At 64.4% G+C, this 18,973-nt stretch overlaps 1 protein-coding gene across 6 annotated transcripts in view; it reads left to right on the top strand.

Annotated features, from left to right (window-relative positions):
* BAIAP2 (BAR/IMD domain containing adaptor protein 2) overlaps positions 1–18,973 on the top strand; it is a 66,584-nt gene that overhangs the window by 46,616 nt on the left and 995 nt on the right. Inside the window, exons 7-14 of one of the 6 annotated variants that reach the window (XM_028112420.2) lie at positions 5,873–6,025; positions 8,300–8,524; positions 8,680–8,881; positions 9,457–9,658; positions 10,544–10,612; positions 11,135–11,297; positions 13,036–13,070; positions 15,357–15,404. In XM_028112420.2, the coding sequence (XP_027968221.1) occupies positions 5,873–6,025; positions 8,300–8,524; positions 8,680–8,881; positions 9,457–9,658; positions 10,544–10,612; positions 11,135–11,297; positions 13,036–13,070; positions 15,357–15,384 (1,077 nt within the window). In that variant the 3' untranslated portion in view covers positions 15,385–15,404. Of the gene's footprint in view, positions 1–5,872; positions 6,026–8,299; positions 8,525–8,679; positions 8,882–9,456; positions 9,659–10,543; positions 10,613–11,134; positions 11,298–13,035; positions 13,071–13,536; positions 15,080–15,356; positions 17,180–18,973 lie in introns of those variants that run through there. The other 5 variants (XM_028112419.2, XM_028112422.2, XM_028112418.2 and 2 more) reach the window with 5 other exon arrangements.

The following is an 18,973-nucleotide window of genomic DNA, read 5'->3' as shown; positions in this document are numbered from 1 at the left end:
CTCGTTTGGTGACCCTGCCCCTTTGGCCCTCGGCATGTCCGCTGGGCCTGTGTCCCCTTCCCCAGGCACGCAGTGTGAGCGGTTCCACTGTGGCCTGCGTCAGGGTTCTCAAAACTTCTGGGTGATTCTGAAGAGCTGCCAGTCCCACTGGGCAGCTCCTGGTCCCAGGGCTTCTGAGTGGCTTGTGTGGAAGTGGCAGATCCTATAGGGCCCGCGTGACGGTGTCCCCTGTTTTTATTTCATTTGTCCCCAGCCCTGGCCCAGCTCTGACGAGAACAGGACTGAGTACAGGCAGGAGACCTCACCTTTCGATGGGGGGTCATGACTGATAGAAAATCCAGGGGTGCACGTTGGGTGTGCGGTGGGCTGGGGTCACAGGGAAGCAGTGTGTCCCTCCCAAACTGTATGCAGGCTCCATATGCTGAGAGAGGGGCTGCCAAGACCCCAAGCGTTTCAAGGCCCCAGAGGCAGAGGGGTGGAGCCCGGCCCGGGGTCACCCAGGTGTGGGCCCAACCTGCTTGCCCGAGCACAGTGGGCCACGGCCATCTGGGGTTCTCAGGCAACCTGGCCCTTGGAGCCCCTGATCCGGGCAGGGTCTGGCTGTTGGGAAGAGCAGCGGGCGCTGGGGGCCGGGGTTGCCAGGGTGCTCAGAGGTGCAGGGAGTGTCCAGCCAGGCCCAGGTCCCTCTTCTGTTCCCTACTCCCGGGCCACGCAGCCCTAGCTGGCTGGTTGTGCTGGAGGAGAGAGGTCCAGCAGGTTCCTGAGCGTGGTGCCAGCCACTGGGCTGCCTCAGAGGCCGTGGGGCAGAGTCCTCCCCGTGGCGGCAGTAGGCTCTCCTTGGGGCCTTCAGTCACTTCGCTTCCTCTCCCTGGGCTCGCGTGTTCCGGAAGGCACACGCATCCAGATCTCAGTCTGAGAAAGGGGAAGATTTGTTCTATTTAAAGGGACGTGTAATTAACAAAACAAAAACAAAATAACCATAATTTAGATCTTCAAAAAAGATCATGGCAGAGGCTGGTCCCATTAACGTGTGGAGTTTGACGCGGTGCAGGTGGTTCGAGCCCTTTAGGTGCCTCCTGTTCTCGTGTTTAAAAAACTCTTCTACCCCGAAGGCAGTCTGTGGACAAGTCTGCGGGGCAGCCACGGTGCGGGCGCTCTCCCGCCTGGAGGCACGTCAGCCGGGTGTGAGAAACCAGAGTCCACGGCGCCCTCCCGGAGCCCGTGTGTCCAGAGGTGGCATCGGGGGGCACGGCGTTCCCGGGGCAGCTGGGGGAGGACGCTCTGCCCCTTCGAGCCTGTCGGGCCACGTGGGCCATCTCGGCTCCCACTTCTCCAGATGGAGCTGTGCACAGGCTGCGGCCTTGGCGCTGACTTGCACGGCCTGTGAGTAACTTGGGGTATCTTGGGGTGTCAGAGAGGCAGGAGTCTGGGGGACAGTGTCGGGTGTGCGCTCCTCGCCATCTCACACCCAGGCCTGGCCGCGGGAAAGATGTAAAAAAGCAGCCCTTGGTTTTAATAATTTGTTGTAGTAATTTAATAGTTTTTAAATAATATATCCTCTTTGAAGTTGTCTAGAGCGTTGCTTCGATGTGTGATCGCTGTGAAAATATTAGTGAGATGCGTCATGTTTTTTTCCTGTTAAGTCTGTAAAATCAGGCATGGATTTTGAACTGCAGAACCTCCATGGCCACGGGAGGCAAGGGCAGCCATGTGGGGCCATGTCGGGCCGTGCCAGCGTGGGTGGTGTGGTTCAGCCCCTCCACTTACCAGAGGAACCGAGACCCAGAGGCCTTTGCAGCTCAGCAGGGGTCACCTGGCAAAGCAGGTGCTAAAACCCAGTCTCTGATTTCCTTCAGGCCCAAGGGGCAGAGCTCCCCCCAGCCCTGGGTGATGTGGGTCTTTGAGGGCTGGCATGCTCCAGGGCCTTGGCTCAGGTTTGCGGAGACCCCTCCCCTTGGGTCTTGGGGACATGCTGATCTGCAGGCCTTAAGCCTTTGTCAGAGCATCTGGCCCACTGGTGAGGACCCAAGCAGCCCCCTGCTCTTTTCCTGGGCCTCTGGGCACATGGGACACTGGGCGTGTAAGGGTCCTCAGGCAGGGCATCTGCAGTTGGGGTCTGCTAGTCATGGACCCCCTTGTCGATCTGATGACAGCTCTGGGTTCTTTTGCCAGAAAATGGAAACCCCGGGGCTCAAGGAGCTGAACGGCCAGCCCTCCCACCACATGCCTGTGGGCAAGATGAGACAGTGGCCCCAGCCCTGAGTCTTGCTCAGGCCTCTTGGGTTTAAATGAAATTTTAAGGGTTCTCCAATCCACTGAACTGCTGCCGTGGCCCCCCACCACGTCCACGGCACCCCCCCCCGCCACGCCCGCGTCCCCGGAGATTGAGGCTGGCTGAGGCTTCATCTGCTGAGCAGTGGCGGCGTTCCTGTTCTGTGCCTGGTGCGGGGTCCATCCCACCAGGGAGGGGACACGGGCCTGGTCAGCAGGTAGCCAGTCACCGATGCGACGTGGGTGTTAGATTTTTGGCGTCCTTTCCTGAACATCACAGCCCGTGGGGTTCCTTTGTTGTCTCCTGGGAATAATCGTTCCCAGCAGGAACAGCTGAGGGACAAGAATTACGCTCTCATTCATGAGCTGCGGGGACCTGAAGGGGCAGCCTGGGGTTCTTGAGAAACGTGGGAACGCCCCCGCCGCGGCCATATCAGACGAGAGAAAGCAGAGCGCTCGTTTGTTCTTGGACGCCCCTCCCCGCTCTGAGTCACTGCTTGCTTCGGAGAGGAGACATGTGTTCGGATCACTTTTGTCTTCTCGGATTACAGGGCTGTTCAGCCCAGGGTGACTAAGTGGGAGCATTCTGGGGTCTTAAATGCTCTCGGCTGGGTGTTTCTATAGCGCGGTCACCATAGCACCGCTGAGCCAGGAGCAGGAAAGGCAGCGAGGGTGGGAGTGAGGAGCCGGCCTCAGCGCCCGCCCGCCCGCCCGCCCGCCCGCGGCAGGGACAGGCTCGGGGCCATTTCCAGCAGCTCAGTCATGGGAGGTGCGGGGCCAGGCGGTGTTCTGTCCGCCACACTTTTCCAGAGAGCCCCATCACTCCCCCACGTTTGGGGTGTGGGCGTCCTTGCCCACAGAGCAAGCCAGCGTGGCCCGGGCCCTGTGGGTGGGGCGTCCCCCACTCTCTGTCCCCCTCGAGGAGTGAAGCTCCTCAGTTGGTCCAGGTGTCCAGGATCTGCCCAGTGAAGTTGTGGTCTCTCTCCACAAGGAGCCACATCCAGGAAAAGGAGGTCGGGAAAGCCAGCTGTCATTCCCCCACAGAAGTGGCAGCCCCGTGTCCCAGCCGGTGACGGCAGTGCCCAGGCTGGGCTGCTCAGAACAGCTGGGCGGCCCAGGGGCCCGTGGTGGAAGCCGTCGGCTGCCCCTGGTCCTCAACGCCCCACCCAGGGCTGGCTGCCCCGGGGCGTAGCTCTGAAGGCCCTCCCGCCGGCTCCCCAGGAGGCGTGGTCCCCAGGGGGTCGGGGTGCCCCCCAGCTCCTGCCAGGGCCCTGCTCCCTACCTCAGTCCCGTTCCCCCCAAGACCTGCACTGCTCCCAGCCGTTCTCGGAGCTTGTTTGAATAAATGGAAATCTTAAAAATAAAACACCACTCCCTCCCCCGGCACGGGAGGCTGGCAGACCCTGCTAATGAGGCCAGTGCCCTGCGCCGCACGGGTCCAGCGCTGCTTTCTCTCCACTCCTGGGAGCGGGGAGCGCTGCCGCGAAAGACATACCACAGCCTAAAAACCCAGAAACCATGTGTAGGTCAGACAGCGGGGCCGGCTTGGGGGCTGTGCGTGCTCAGGGTGAGCAGACCCAGGGGGCCCCGCGTCCTCGTTTCCGCCCTGTCTATGCTAACCGTTCACAGTGGCCCTTCTCCTTCAGAGTCCCCGCTAGGTGACAGTGGTGTGGAGGCCAGCACTCTGGGCGAACTCCCTGCATGAGGCCACGGTCCCATCTCTGTGTGTTAGCTCTTGCCCAGGCTTGCGGTCTCCGCATGCCTGGCCCACCCCCAGCCCGCCACCCTCCCAGGCCTGGCCACTGCTGAGTGGGTGGGGACGCTAGAGCAGCCCCCAGGGACAGGGGGACATGGTGGCACGAGGAGAGGGGGGGATTGGGCGTCTCCCTGGGGGGTTAAACCCTGATCTCCTGGAACCTTGCAGGGGCTTCTCCTCAGGGGGCTCTCGGGCACCGAGGTAAGCCGAGGAAGGCGCCCTTGCTGTGGCCCACGTGTCCCTGACAGGCCCCTGGGGAAGGGTGGGCGGGCCATGGGTCAGAGCGCATCAGCACTGGGGCCCTAGGGGTGTGCGTGCCCTGCGGGTGCACGTGCCCCTTCCAGGCCCTTCCATCCAGAGGGTGTTCTCTCCTGGGCCTCTGTGCTCTGCTGTCCTCCCAGGCGCCTCGTGGGGCTTGTGGGAGGGGCTGTGGTTGTGAGTGGCCCCCCACTGCTGGATTCCTCCCCATGAAGCTCAGCCTTGCCCACTATGCCCCGCCCGGCTCCAGGCTTGCTCGCCCACTTCCCAGAGGAGCTGTAGGGCGGAGGAACTGTGCGGGGTGGGGGAGGCAGAGCTGGGGGAGCCGAGAGCCCGCCAGGGGGGTCTCTTACCTGTGCCCAGGCCTCTCCCAGGCCGGCGGGGCTTGCTTCCCAAGAGCCATCCTGGGTCCCCTCAGGCACACCGGCGGCGGCGGAGCCCGTGGCTGCCCGGGAGGCCCAGGGCCTGCTCCTTGAGGCTGTGGCCTCAGTGCAGCTGCCGGCAATGGGCAGGCTATTTGGAGCCCCTTTTAAGCTGCCCTCTCCAAGGGGCCAGTGGAGCTCAGGGTGGTGAGGTGGGTGGTGTGCGGGGCAGAGGGAGGGGGCCCTGGGTTTTGGTGGCAGGCTGGGCAGGCCTGGCCTTGGGGTAGTGTGGCTACTTCACGCTGGCCGAGCCCGTGCGCTGGTGGCCAGTTGGGGACAAGCCACACCCACAGGCTGGTCCTCGGCCCTCCAGCTGAGCGGCTCGCTGCCGGGCAGGGAGGCGGCAGGAACAGCCTGTTCTCCGCGCCTCCTCCTGGCGCCCACCTCCACTCAGCACCGCCCACCCACGCTGAGTCAGAGCCGGTGGGGGAGGCGCCCCTCGGGTCAGGGAAGACCCCAAGGCCACAAAGACCAGCCCCAGCAGCAGTGCCTCCCCGTGTGGGCAGTGGCCCCGGGGTGCGGAGGGAAGCAGCCAGAAGGGACTCCCTTCAGGAACGGCCAGGACCCCACAGACCCCATCACACACACACTGACGGGGCTCTGCAGACCCCAGCGCCGTGTGTCTGGGGTGCTCCTGCCTCCCCGTGATGGCTGCCTACAGTCTTGAGGGTGCTTTGTTACCAAAAGTTTCCAGCCTGCAAAATCAGAATGTTCCAGCATGCCCCAGCATCAAGCAGTGTCTCCTGCATTCTGTGCCCACCCCCGCAGGATTTGGGTGTGAATTAGTCATTCTCAAACACATCGTGCCAGGCGAGCTTTCCTGGTCCACCAGCAGGGTGGTTTCAGATGCCTGGAATCAGGATCCATGGGAGGTGCCGTGATGCCACCAGGCCTCATGATCTGCCAACATGGTCCACACGTGTGTGGGGCAGGGGTCGGGGGACACGAGCTCCCCGGGGGACAGAGGCCCAGTGGGGCGTGGAGTTGCCCTGCTGTCACTCTGCCCGTGCCCTGTTGGCCCAAGCGGGTCGTCGCCAGGCCCCAGCCGTGGGCTGGCCGGCCGTGCACTCCACCCCCCATGGGGTTGCCCAGAGCTGGGAGTGATCCTGTGTTGCCCTGTCAGCAGCTCATGTGTGCCCCCCACACTCTCTCCGCCCCCCCCCAGTACATCGACGCGATCAGCAACAAGCAGGGTGAGCTGGAGAACTACGTGTCGGATGGTTACAAGACAGCCCTGACGGAGGAGAGGAGAAGGTTCTGCTTCCTGGTGGAGAAGCAGTGCGCCGTGGCCAAGAACTCCGCCGGCTACCACTCCAAGGTGAGGTCTGCTGGCCGCGGGCCCACGTGGGCAGCAGTGGGCCGTGTCTGGTGGCCGTCGGGGGCGTGTCCACTGTTGAGCTGTGTTGAAAAGAACACCGTGCATTTCAGATGCCCCTGGGGACAGCGTTCTAGTAGGAGAGTCACCGGTCAGACGCCGCAGATGTCTGGAGACTGGTTAGAAATTTTGCTAGTGCTGTTTTGAGGACAGTGGCAGGAGGCTGGCTCCTCGGGGAGGGCTGCAGTGCCAGGGAGCCCCTCGTAGAGGATCCCGAGGAGCCCCTGTTTAGAGCCCATAGTCGGGAGCTGGGGAGGGAGCAGATCTGTCCGCTGGAACATTCCAGAACATTCCAAGAGCTCAGCAGATGAAGCTAGGCAGCTGAGTTCGCATCCTTTTTCCACAAAGAGGTCTGCGGATCAGCGGGGTAAATGCACGTTCACACACGTGCACTTGTTAGGAGACATGTTCTGCGGTCCCCACGGTCTGGGCTGCGTAGGAGAGAGACGCCCTCCCTCTGCAGAGAGGCTCTGCCTCCTGCTCCTGCCCGAGGGCCCGCTTCCAGGTGCGAGGCAAGGACAGGGAAGGACCTGCGTCCCCTGTGGGAGCTGGGAGGGCTCCCTGGGGCAGCCGCGCGGGAGCTGCCGTGGAGGCAGCTCTTGGAAGCAGCTGTGAGCTGCCTAGCAGGGGCGGCTGCATGGCCCACACAGCTCCCGGCTGCGCTGCGGTGGGTGGCGGCGCCCTCTGGCGGCAGCCAGGCCCCACGGCAGGTCGGGGAGGATGCGGGCTCCTTGGTGTGGCAGGAGGGACAGAGGGCAGAAAAGCCATTGTCACTGTGCAAGAGGTGACAGCTGACCTCCCAGGGAGCTGGATGCAGCCCTCCCAAGCGGATCTAGAGGGGCCCAGGGGCCGGGGCACCAGGGCAGGACCCCCCCAAGGCTCTTCCCTGCAGCAGGCCACCAGGCATCTCCCTGGCAGGTGGGTCCAAGCCCCACAGACACATTTCATCACCAGGTGGGAGCCCTGGGTTGGCCGGTCATACCAGCTGTGGGGCCCTTCCGAGAGCCACACCCTGACCCTGGGGGGGCCCCCGTTTGGTGCCGGGTCCTTGTGGCCTTGTCACCACCACCCAGACCTATCGACCAGTCACCTCAGCCAGGGTCCAGGTTAACATTTTGGGTTTGGGCCGTGGCACGCAGAAGCAGCGCCAGATGTGTGGAGGAACAGATATGGCTGTGTTCCAATCAAACTTTATTTACAAAACAGGCGGCCAGCGCCTGGGCCACGGTTTGCTGGCCCTGGTCTCAACCAGCACGCAGTAGAGGGTGTGGCCTGCTCACAGGGCCTTTTTCCAGCTTCTTCCACATTTCCCACACAGATGCCCCCTCTGTGCCCAGACACAGGTCAGAGTGGGGAGAGGCAGTGAGGGCCGAACAGCCCCTTCGGAGGTCTCGGGACAGTGATTGCCCCGAGCTAGGGAGCACTCCACCCAGGGGAGTTCCAGGCTCTGCAGTGGCACACGGGTGACACCGTCTGCTACAGGTCAGGTAGACACTTTGGCCAAACAGACAGGAGGGAGGGCACAGCTGCCCTCAAACCCTGGACAGGCCCATGCAGTGGGCACCAGACCCCAGCTGGGCTACAGGGAACCTCAGGCTGGCACCCCACTCGGCTGTCCCTCATTCTGGGATTCCTCGCCGGACCCGTGGCTTCGTCATCTTTTGTTAGGCCCTGTGCTCGTCCGGCTAGCTGCGCCCTGGGCACACCCCAGTGCACACCGGAGGGACAGCTGGGCTCTCGGACCCCTGGGTTGGGGACAGGGACAGTTAGCACCTTGCATCTACCAGGTACCACCTGATGGGGTCTTGCTTTCCTGCATCCTTCCGCAGCTTGGCTTGACCACGGCTCGTGACCCCAGGATGACGTTCTCTCCAGGACCTCATGGTTGCCCATGGAGCGTCTGTCCCTTTTTCCTTCTTTGGTGGCCCCCGCCCGGGTTGGACCTTCGTTTTTGTCTCAGCCCTGGTGGCCCCATGACTGAATGGCTTATGGCAATAGCCTGCCTCTTTCCCAGGTCGGGGGTCAGGGACCCCCAGGTCCCCATCTGGCTGAGTCACCACCTGCTGTGGAGCAGCCGTGAGCCTTTGAGCCTTAGGCAGGTGTGCCCCTCCTGAGTCGGGGAGTGTCTCTGGGGCCAGGCCCTTGTGGCCCTGCGGGGACAGCCCCCTGTCGCGTGCCCAGCCCTGACCCTGCCCTGTCCTGCTTCCTCTGCTTCAGGGCAAGGAGCTGCTAGCACAGAAGTTGCCACTGTGGCAACAGGCCTGCGCCGACCCCAACAAGATCCCAGACCGCGCGGTGCAGCTGATGCAGCAGATGGCCGGGAGCAACGGCTCCGTCCTCCCCAGCGCCCTGTCGGCCTCCAAGTCCAGCCTGGTCATCTCAGACCCCATCCCGGGGGCCAAGCCCCTGCCGGTGCCCCCTGAGCTGGCCCCGTTTGTGGGGGTGAGTCCGCGGCCTCCAGCAAGCTTTATGGGTGTGGAAGGTTGGCCCCCACCCTTGCACTGGGGTAGCCGGGGTGAGAGGTTCCCACGCCGGCCTCGCCTGACCAGGCCCTCCCACGACGCCACCCCCCCCCACCCCCCGCCTCTTCTCCACAGCGGCTGTCTGCCCAGGAGAGCACGCCCGTCATGAATGGCGTCTCGGGCCCCGATGGTGAGGACTACAGCCCCTGGGCCGACCGCAAGGCCGCCCAGCCCAAGACCTCGTCTCCTCCACAGTCCCAGAGCAAGCTGAGCGACTCCTACTCCAACACGCTCCCCGTGCGCAAGAGCGTGGCTCCGAAGAACAGCTACGCAGCCAGTAAGGACTCGGACGTGCCCCCAGCCCCCAGCTGTCATGTCATACCCGAGGGGAGGTCGGGGAGGCCTCCCCCAGAGCCCCGAGCGTGTGCGTGCCCTGGCGCGGCCCCCTTGGGCCCCCGGTGAGATCTCTGTCCTGGACCCTCGGGCTTTGCCTGGCTCCCCTCAAGTCGAACACGATCGGGCGGGGCTGTGCCAGGACCTCTGGGCTCAGCCTGTGATGGGAGCACGCGGGCGGTGCTTGGCAGGGCTGTAGGGGGACAGTGGGGCAGCCCCCCTCTCCCGGCCCGGCTCCCTTGGCTCTGCCATCCCGTCCCCTGAACGGCACCCCACTCCTTCCCCCGGCTGGTGAGGGTCTGCTGATGAGCACATGGGAAAGCCGAGGTCCAGGCCCAGAATGCCTCACAGCTGGTGAGCGCTAGGTCTGCAGCTGGATCCGCCTCTGCAGCATCTGGGTCCTCCCACATGAGCGTCCCCCTCCAGGCCCCCCGGGGCCTTCTAGCAACTTCCCGTCAGGGGGCTGAGCCGGCAGGAGGACGAGCACATCCCCTCACTCCTACCCTGTCGTCCTGGCAGCTGAGAACAAGACCCTGCCGCGCTCCAGCTCCATGGCGGCCGGCCTGGAGCGCAACGGCCGCATGCGGGTGAAAGCTATCTTCTCTCACGCGGCCGGAGACAACAGCACCCTGCTGAGCTTCAAGGAGGGAGATCTCATCACCCTGCTGGTGCCTGAGGCCCGCGACGGCTGGCACTACGGGGAGAGCGAGAAGACCAAAATGTAAGCGTCCGCAGGCCGCCCCCTCCCAGCCAGCTGTCGGCCTGGGCCCAGATCGTCTGCCTCCTGACCCTGCGCCCTCAGACGTCCTGGCGGCTCGGGGTCCTTTCCAGACTCGTCAAATCTCGGCAGCACAGACCGTCTCTCACCAGCCCGTCACCCTCACCGCCCGTGTCACCCACTTGGCCCAGAGCCCCGCACGCACACGCCGCGCGGCCCGTCTGGCACCTTCCCTGCTGCCGGGTGTGCGGCTTCCCAGTTGGCAGAGGCCAGCCGTCCGCCCCAGGCCTTCTGCTGCCCAGTCTCCTCTGATCAGCCTGTGTGCTGGGGCATCGGGTCACAGGACCTGTGTCTTCATGGCTTAATTCAACCCCCGTGGCCCCAAGGCTCTGCCAGGCTCTCGTTCTCACGCCACCGCGGGGCTGCCCTGGTCAGGAGCCGCCCCTTCCCCCGAGCATCACTGTCGTCTGGAGGTGGCTTGGTGGCGAGATGGAGACTCGCAGCTCCTGCCCATCGTAGCCAGGGACGGAGAGGCTGGATGCAGCTTGGCTCCCGCCCCCGGGCGGCCACCATCTGGGGAGGGGGTGACAAGGAGCGGGGAGATGGCTAGGACACGTCCTTCCCAAACGGTGCCCCCGCCTGCTCTCCAGACCGCTGCTCTGCTTTGTCAGTGTAGCCGGAAACCGGCCCTGGCCGCCTGGGTTGTGGGAGCTCTGCCGGTGGTGCCCAGCCTCCCATCCAGGGCCCGTTGCGTGCCCGGGGTGCAGGGTGGGGTCTGCTGTTTCTCCGAGCACCTGCTTGTGTTCACTGGACAGCCGGCTGCAGCCAGGCTGGGGAGCCGGGGGCACCTGGCCCTGGCACCCTCTTCACCCATGTTCTCTCCTCCAGGCGGGGCTGGTTTCCCTTCTCCTACACCCGGGTTCTGGACAGCGATGGCAGCGACAGGTTGCACATGAGGTGAGCGCGCTGACCCGGGCCGCTGGCCCTTTGCTCCGGGGAGGTTGCCACGAGAACAGGGCGCCGTGGGTCTGTGAGACCCGGTCCGTCCCCGCTCTCTGCTCAAAGGGCTTGGCCGGGCAGTGCTGCCCCCACACCCAGCAGGCTGCGTGTTGAGGCTCCTGGGGGGCGTGGGTGCAGGCCACTTTGTGAGGAAGGGTCACCGGGTGCTCTGTGGGGTGGGGCTTCCCTTGTCCCCCACTGGGCCTGGGAGCACACCCTGCTGTCGCCTCCCTTGGGCAGGCTGTGCGGGGCCCCCGTAGGGGCTGAGCGGTGCCGGGAGGACTGGGGTTGGGGTGGGGTGCACAGGCTTTAGGAATTTCCTGCCGCCACACCTTCAGGCCTGGTTCCACTGGCTCAGTGAGGCTGCAGCCCCTCGTTAGGCCTTCTTGAAGGGTCCGAGGGAGGTGTGGGGAAGGTGGAGGGTTGGCTGGGGTCCTGGGGGCCGGGGTTGAGCCGGCCCCTAAGGCCCTGCCCCCACAGCCTGCAGCAGGGGAAAAGCAGCAGCACGGGGAACCTGCTGGACAAGGAAGAGCTAGCCCTCCCGCCCCCCGACTACGGCACAGCCTCCCGCGCCTTCCCTGCCCAGGCAGCCGGCACCTTCAAGCAGAGGCCCTACAGTGTGGCCGTACCTGCCTTCTCCCAGGTGAGTGCCGCAGAAGGAGCCCCAGAAGCGGCTTTCCTGAAGGTCAGGGTGGCCCCGCTGCCTGGCCTTCCCTCCGGCTGGGGCATCGGTGGCCTTTCAGGCCTCCCACCTCGCGGGGAGCCTGGGCTTCGGGGAGGACTTCGTGTCTGGGAGCCCCCTCCCTGAGGCTGTTGGGCTCTGGCAGTCACGGTCCGAGCGTGGACATGAGCACTTGCATCCGAGGCCTGGGATGTGGCCAGAGGCTTCTTGTTGGTGTGTCTCTGGGCCTCGGGAGGCAGGGCTAGGCACTCGTGCCCAGGTCACCCAGTACCAAGTGGCCAGAGGCAGGAGGTCAAGGCCTGGGTCCCAGGCGTGGGTCCCCAGTAGAGCCCCTGGAGCGTATGATGGTGGTTTTGAAGTCTAGGTGGGGTCAGGGTGTGAGTGTGGACGGTACGGCTCTGAGTGGGAAGGTTCATAGGTTGTAGGAGCCCAAGGCTTCTGGAACGTTTGTCTGCTGTGGCTGTGTTGGGAGTAGGGGCCAACAGCTTTGTTCTCGGTTGCAGTCTTCAGGACTGAGCCCCGACTTGAGGGTCAGCCCCCTAGCCCCCGGAAAGGGGCAGAAGGGGAGTTTCTCTAAGATGTGGGCAGCAGGGGTGATCACCTAGGTCTCAGCCTGCCCGGGGCTGTGGTGAATGGTGGTGTAGGTGGGTGAGGTCCAGGAAAGGCCTCACTCAGCACCGTCCTGAGCAGCCTTGCCCCCACCCTTCCTGTGAGGTGGCTGTAACTGGCACGAGTGAGGTGCTGTGCGCGAGGCAGCTGTCTTCCAGGAGCTTACAGTCAGGCAGAGTGAACACGAAGGTTGAGACAACTATACGGTGAGAAGGACCAGACTGGGGAGGTATAGCTGAGGCCCTGGGATGGAACCTTCCAGAGAAGGTGAGGCTGGTGCTGGTGCTCAGGGCAGCAACAGGCAGGAGGCCAGTCCAGCTTGGGAGAGGCGTGGCACCTTGCGGTCATGGGTGCAGCCTGCCGGGCCGGAGACGCTCCAGCCCCGTCCACCCCCACCAGGACACAGCTGGCTGAGCCTAGGCTGGCCTGGCCACTGCACACTGCTCCCACTTCCCAGTGTCCAGGTTTGGTTTTGGCGTGGAGACAGCTGAGGAGGGTGTCCCCAACGGCCCTTGATGGCCCTAGGCCAGGTCGGCAGAGCCGTGGTGGCGTCCACAGCCCCTCCCTCAGCCCCACAGCTGGGGCACTGTCGCTGGTGTCTCGGGGTGCAGGGGCACACTCTGCCCAGGGACTGGCCCAGGCTGGCTTCCCCGCCTGGCCCTCACCCCCTCCCTGCAAGTGTCACTGGTTCCCGGGGAGGCCCCCCTACCTGCTCCAAGACTTGCCAGGTAGTCCCAAGCTCACCTGCCTTAGTGCTCTTACCAGGTAACCCGCAGGTGACCACAGGCCCCTGACCGCTCACCACGGGACGTGTGTGTGGAGGGGGTCATCAGGGGATGTGTCTTGCTTGTGCCCGTGAGTGTGAGCTCATACCATCCGTGGTCTGCTGCTGGCCGGATGAGGAGATGCCCCCATGCATTTGGGATGTCACTGCTGTGCACAGGGGAGGGGCCCTCCACACCCACGGCTGCAGGCAGTACCGCACACACGCTCTGGGGTCAAGGGCGGTGCGCCTAGTCTCCTCTCGTCCCGCAGACCCCTCCTGGCCCCCAGGACCCCCAGCCTAACCTGGGTTGCCCTTCCTCCCCAGGGTCTAGAGGACTACGGAGCGCGGGCTGTGAGCAGGTAAGGGGCTTTCACACTTGTCCTTGGGAGTTGTGGGTGGGTGGGGCCGGCCCCCTCACAGACCCTCCGAGGCCTGCTCCGTGGGGGCCGGACTGGAGACTGCGGAGGCCCCGCTCTGGGTCAGGGCAGGCGGGGCCCAGCGTGCCTGTTCTCCCTGCCCCTCACTCGTCTGAGTGCTGGGGGTGCTGGGGCAGGAGCCCGCGATCCCAGGGTACTGCGAGCCGCCTTCGTGCTCCCACCCTGGGTGGGTGGGAGCGCAGCCTGGTCCTGTGCCCGCCGCAGCTGCCAGGGCTCCCGGTCGTCTAGCCTCAGCCTGGTGCTTTCCCTGCTCTTCCTCGTCCTGGCTCGGGGTTGGGGGGGCGGGGGTGCTGCTTCCGTCCCTCCTCCGGGGCCAGGCAGCCGGCCGACCCGCAGCTGCCGCAGGAGAGGCGTGCGGCCCTGCAGCGTCCTGTGCTTTGTCCCACAGCGGCAGCGGCACGCTGGTGTCCACGGTGTGAGGGCGCTGACCACGGGCAGCCGCTGCTCGGAAGAGCCCCCCCCACCTGTCTGGCCTCCATCGGTTCCCTCCTCTGCTCTCGTTGGTTTGTTCTCGGGTTATTTTTCTTTCTCGCCTGCCCTGTCCCGCCTCTTGGTTGGTGACCCCAGACTCTGAGATCCCCCAGGGTCCATGGTGCTGCCCCATCTCTGCTCCCCGTTGTTTACACGCCCCCAACCCCATGTGTCCGCCAGGCGGGAGCTGCTGGCCAGGCAGTGGGGGCCAGGCAGCCTCACGTCTGCTCCGCGGCTGCCATGTCCACGACGCACTGTCCCTTTCTGAAGGCTCATCGCGAGCCAGGCCTAAAGTTTGAAGAAAAAGAAAAATCTTAAAAAAAAAAAAAAAAAAGGGAAAAAAGAAAAAAAAAAAAAAGAAAAGAAAAACAGGAAAAGGAGTTTCTTTCCTGACAAACAAAAGCAGATCTGCATGGACTCCGGTGTGCGTACTGTTACTCCTGCATCTGACTCCCCCCAGCGACGCGGACACCTGTGTCAGGGAAGGGGAGGCTCAAGGCCCCAGGCGCCCCCTCCCAGGGCCGCACCGATGGGCGGACGGGCTCGTGCCAGCCGGGGGGCCTCCTGAGGAAGCGGGCCGCTCCTGTGAGGGAGGCCATGGCCCCCGGCCCCGTGCGGCCCGGCAGCCGGGCCCCTGAGCGCTTCCTTCTCCGTGGATGCTTGGGCCGGTGTCCAGACCAGAGCGCGGGCAGGCGGCACCCCCAGGGCCGGGTGACCTCGCGCGGTGCCAGGCGGGGGCGGGCAGGCGCGGCCCCTTGCGGACTTTCCAAAGAGCTCCAGAGACCACCCCCCCCCCACGTGTTCTGGAAACCAGTGGACAGCCTTGTGAGGGAACCGTGGCCCCCAGGCCGCGAGGCTCTGGTCCTGGGGAGGGCGGCTTTGCGCCCGCCACCCCGGGGGGCAGGGGGGCAGGAGGCAGTCCCTGCCCCCGTCCTCCCTAAACGCTCTCGTCTTTTTGTGTGTCTTGGTGACTTCCGAAGCGGACATGCTGGACTCTGCGGCTACTGGTTTGGCCTCTTCACACCCTGAATCTGGGGCGGGAGCCGGGGTGCAGCCCCGCCCGGCCCCTCCCGCCACGGGAGCCCCTGCCAAGCTGTGGACGCTCCTTTTTCTGACATGATCTAACAAAACCCTCCGCCCGCTCTCCTGTGGACTAGGAGTGTTTGTGAGAGAAGCAGCTCAAGACACAGACCCGTTTTATATTTAAGGAAAACACAAAGCCAGAACGTGGACCCATGTACAAAGAGCCTTCGTGTTGGTGTTCTGATTTTGCTAAAAGATCTCAAATCCAGGGGATTCCATGCTCAATGGATGAATGTAGACACAAAACTGCGACACTCGTATGAAGATGTTAAGTGCTCAAAATATTTTCCTGTTTCCTTTCCTCTTTTTTTTTTTTTTAATCTGAATTGTGCCCTGTACTGCAGTCGTTTGAATAAAAGTTTTATTTATTGCACTGAGCTGGGTGTGGTGCTTCCTTCCAGGCTCGCTGTGTAGATCTGGGCGGCCTCAGCGAGCCAGCCTCCGTCCAGGGACTGAGATGCGCAGACAGACAACGCAGTCACTGTCCTCTCGGGGGGCTGGGCCACGTGGGCTGATCGGGGACGCCTGCCGTGGGCAGCCCTTTCCTGCACCTCCCTGCGGCTACCCCGTGGCAGGGCCACGTGCCCCTGGCAGGGTCCCCCCATCCCCCCACCCACCCACCTGCACCAACAGAGCCCTTGTGTTTCCTTGCAGCGCCGATGTGGAAGTGGCCATATTTTGAGCTGACCCTGACTAGAGTTAGTAAGTTGCCCTGGTTTTCTCATGCTGGTCGGTCTGCCTTCCCAGTGGTTCTGCAGACCCTCTGGCCTCGGCCCTGGCAGGTGGGGACTGGGCACGAGGGTCTGCTGAGCCTGCCTCTGCTCTGGGCTCTGGGCTTTTCGCTTCCTCTTGGATTGCTCTTCGGGCTCTGGGATTTCCTCCCTCTGTCTGGAAGCCTGTGGGCCTGACTGGCTGCGCCCCTGCACCCGCGGCCCCTCCCTGCACCGCTGGGCATGGTCCGGCCCTGGCCCTCTGCCTGGGTCTCCTGCCTCTGTGGGGCGCTTCGGCCACAATCAGGGGGAAGCCCAGTGATCGGCCGGGAGGCCAGCTTTGGGCTCCTTTGGCCGGGTGTCCCCTCGGACCGGCCCCTGTGGGTGTGGGTCTGAGCCCGGCCTGGCCGGCTCTCTGGTTGGTGAGTACTGCAGCCCCTCGGGGGGCCGGGGACACCAGGGTCAGTCTTGGGGACAGCTCCGTGGCTCATGCCCACGTGGGTGTCTCGGGCACACCAGAGCAGGTGGACTCAGACTCCGCTGTCTGCTCTGCCTGGACTCACCTCGCACCTGCCCTGACGTGGCTCCACGAGGCTGCAGCAGGCTTTCCAGACCAGGCCTTCAGCCACCATGTGTGGGTGCCCTGGCTGGCCTTCTACAGCCCATCCTGTGACGGTCCCTTGCACTCAGCCCTGGGAAAGCAAGCGCCAACAGCGAACGAGGGGGAGCCCTGCACTCTGGGCCCCTGTGCCTGGGAGAGGACACACCGCTGCCACCTGTCCCCACCCCCACCCAGTCACCGAGAAGTTTGCCCCATGAAGCTGGCACCTGCATCCTCCGTACCCCACGGAGCACCCCAGCAATGTGGTCCTCCCCAAGGGCAGTGACTGCCCCAACAGGTCCTGGACTCACTCGCCTTTCAATGTGTCTGAGCTGCAGTGTGAGGAACTTCTGGAAAGTTCTGGAGACAAATGCTCCTGACATTTGGGGACAGGGTGGAAAGGCCTTCCCTGCCTCTAGGTTCCTCCTCTTCCAAGAGGCCCTAAGAGGCCTGCACCTCCCACCCCCACTGCCCCTGCAGCCCCCGTTGCTCTGGAGGCCAGCCTGGCCTCTGCCTGAGCCCTGGTCCCCAGTGTAGGGCAGTCCCCCGGCCCCCGGGGGTGCCGTGGGCATCCGCACCACGCCACCAGCTGGCTTCCCCGCCAAAGAACCAGCCCGGCCCGGAGACTGGAGATTCAGCCGGGTGGGAGTCAGAAGCCCCTGGGTTGGTTGAGGCGCCCCGGCCGGCTCTGCTGAGCTGTGCCCCCCGAGGTGCGGTCCTGGCGTAGAGCAAGGTGGACTCAACCCCAGGAGGGCCAGCATCCTGGAGGCATGAGAACCGCTTGTGCCTCAGAGGAGAACGTTCCGGAGAAAGTGGACATCTGCCCCAGCTGCTCTCCGCTCCTTCTGCTCCAGAGTCACGGGAGGATGGAAACCGCACCCCGAAACAGCTTTTTCACACTCATGCAGTGAACTCAAGACAGTTACAGGCCACTCCTTAAACCCACGCAAGATCTGAATGGGAAGGTGCTGGGCCTCGGCGCTCAGCACCCGCCCTCGGGCCTTAGGGTTTGCAGAAAGGGGGCCCTGCGGTGCCCCGAAGGGTGGCCCCTGGAACCCAGTACTGGATCTGCCCCCCACGGTGGGGTCCCGGCTTGGGAGCTAGCCACAGTCCTGCTCCGCTGAGTGTAGATCCATTCCCTGTCCGAGGGCCTGCTCCGGAGTCCTTGCAGGGGGTGTGCTCGGCGGTGGGGGGGCGGGGGGGGCGGGGCTGGTCACAGCCACGCCCGTGGGAGACGCCTGGACGGCTCCTGACTTGGAGCAGACCTGCCCTCCCGGGCCTGCTGTGCTCAGGTGGTTCCCCTCAACTGCACTTTGCTGTCAGGACGCTCGCTTCCTTGTGTCTTGGTGGTTTGTGGTCAGTGTCCGCCAATGGTGCTATTGGGAGGAAGCCTCTGTCCCTGGCGCGCTCCCCCAAGCAGTGACCTGTGTCCGTGGGACCAGAGACTCTGAGGTGGGCCTCGGGTCCGCATTGTGTCCTGTTGTGTCAGGTTGGTGTTGACCCGCCCAGGGTCACGCAGACGCCTGCCCTCGGGTAGCCCAGGAGCCCGCTCTTCCCCAGGAGGTGGTAGCCCCCCCCCCCCGCCCGGGGCCGCACCTCCCCGTGGTGCTGCAGGGTGGGCACACCCCAGCCAGAGGTCTCTGGCCGGGCCCCGGGCAGGGGCCGCGGAGGGGAGGCCCGGGGCGAGTTCAGCCCCTGCCCCTTTCCTCAGAACCCGCGGTGTTGATGATACCGTGCTCCACGGTCACGCGGTTTTGGGGAAGGAGATTAGGAAGGTGGGGGTCAGAGACCAGACATCCTCTCAAGGTGGCGGGGGGGCCTCTCCGGCCCTGCTGCTCCCTCTCCAGCCCCAGGTGATGACGCTGCTTTGCCACCAGTCTTTTCTGATGAGGATTCAGGTGTGCCCAGGGCAGGAGTAAGGTGTGCGCTGCCCAAACCCACTTGGCTGTTCTGCTCTGGCTCTGCTCAGCACAGGAGCTGCCCTTCCTTCTCGGCCACAAGGCCTGTGCCCTTTCCTCTACTCGGTCCCCAAGCCCAGACGAACAGACCTGACCCGTTCAAGGCCCCCAAAACATCCTGCCTTGACCCCGGCTGGGGACAGCCAAGGGCCTGAAGCCTTCCACTAGAACCAGAGTCCAGTCAAGGTGACAGGCAGGGCATGGGCCACCCTCCGCCCTCTGTCCTGGGGGCAGATGTCCCTGGTCACAGCAGCCTTGGCCTGGGGAGCCCTGAAGCGGCCGCTGCCCCTGACCATCAAAACTGAAGCTCTGCACACATCGGCCGGAGAGAGGACCGGAGCGCACGGAGGGGCCTGAGGCGGCCTTGAACCCCAGGGGTCATAGCACTCTGTACCAGAGGACGTTCGTAAGCAGCGCACCCACGTGGGATTTTCGGTCATCACTTGCAGATGTAGAAGCTGTGCACCAATAAGTCGGCTCCTCTCCCTAGTTTATCCTTTTAAAAATGCAGTCCAAAGTGTCTCCGCGTTTTAGAAAACACAGGGCGGTGCCCCCACCCCCACACGCTCTCCCTGGGCCCTGGACGGAGCGCCCGCCCACCCAGCTCCTGCGGACACCAGCCCAGCTGTGCCAGCGGCGACGGCGCCCCAGGTAACGGCCCGAGAGCCGAGTGCTTCGCCGGGAGTGCGTCCTGCCCATGCCGAGCCCTCCGTGTCCCACGTTCCATCTGTGCTGTCACCCCTGGGGCTGCCTGATGTCCCCAGCCCGCTGTCCTTGGCTGTCCCTGCCCAGGCAGGTCCTCCCAAGCCCAGTGGGGACTCCGAGGAGAGGCTTCGGTGAGGACCAGGCTGGGTGCTGGTCTCTGCTGCGCTCATCTCGTCCCATCCCAACCTCTTGTCTGGCCAGTCCGTCTGTCCGTCAGCTGTGGCCTCAGGCCTGTGGGGGTGGGGTGACGGGGGGGCTGAGCCCCATAGCTGCCAGTGTGCGTGCACCCCGTGTGTC

The sequence above is a fragment of the Eumetopias jubatus genome, unplaced genomic scaffold (genome assembly GCF_037043125.1).
Source record: "Eumetopias jubatus isolate StellerSeaLion01/CBP00866 unplaced genomic scaffold, mEumJub1_p1.0 scaffold_10, whole genome shotgun sequence".
Taxonomy (NCBI): Eukaryota; Metazoa; Chordata; class Mammalia; order Carnivora; family Otariidae; genus Eumetopias; species Eumetopias jubatus.
This window is presented reverse-complemented; position numbering and strand designations above follow the sequence as displayed.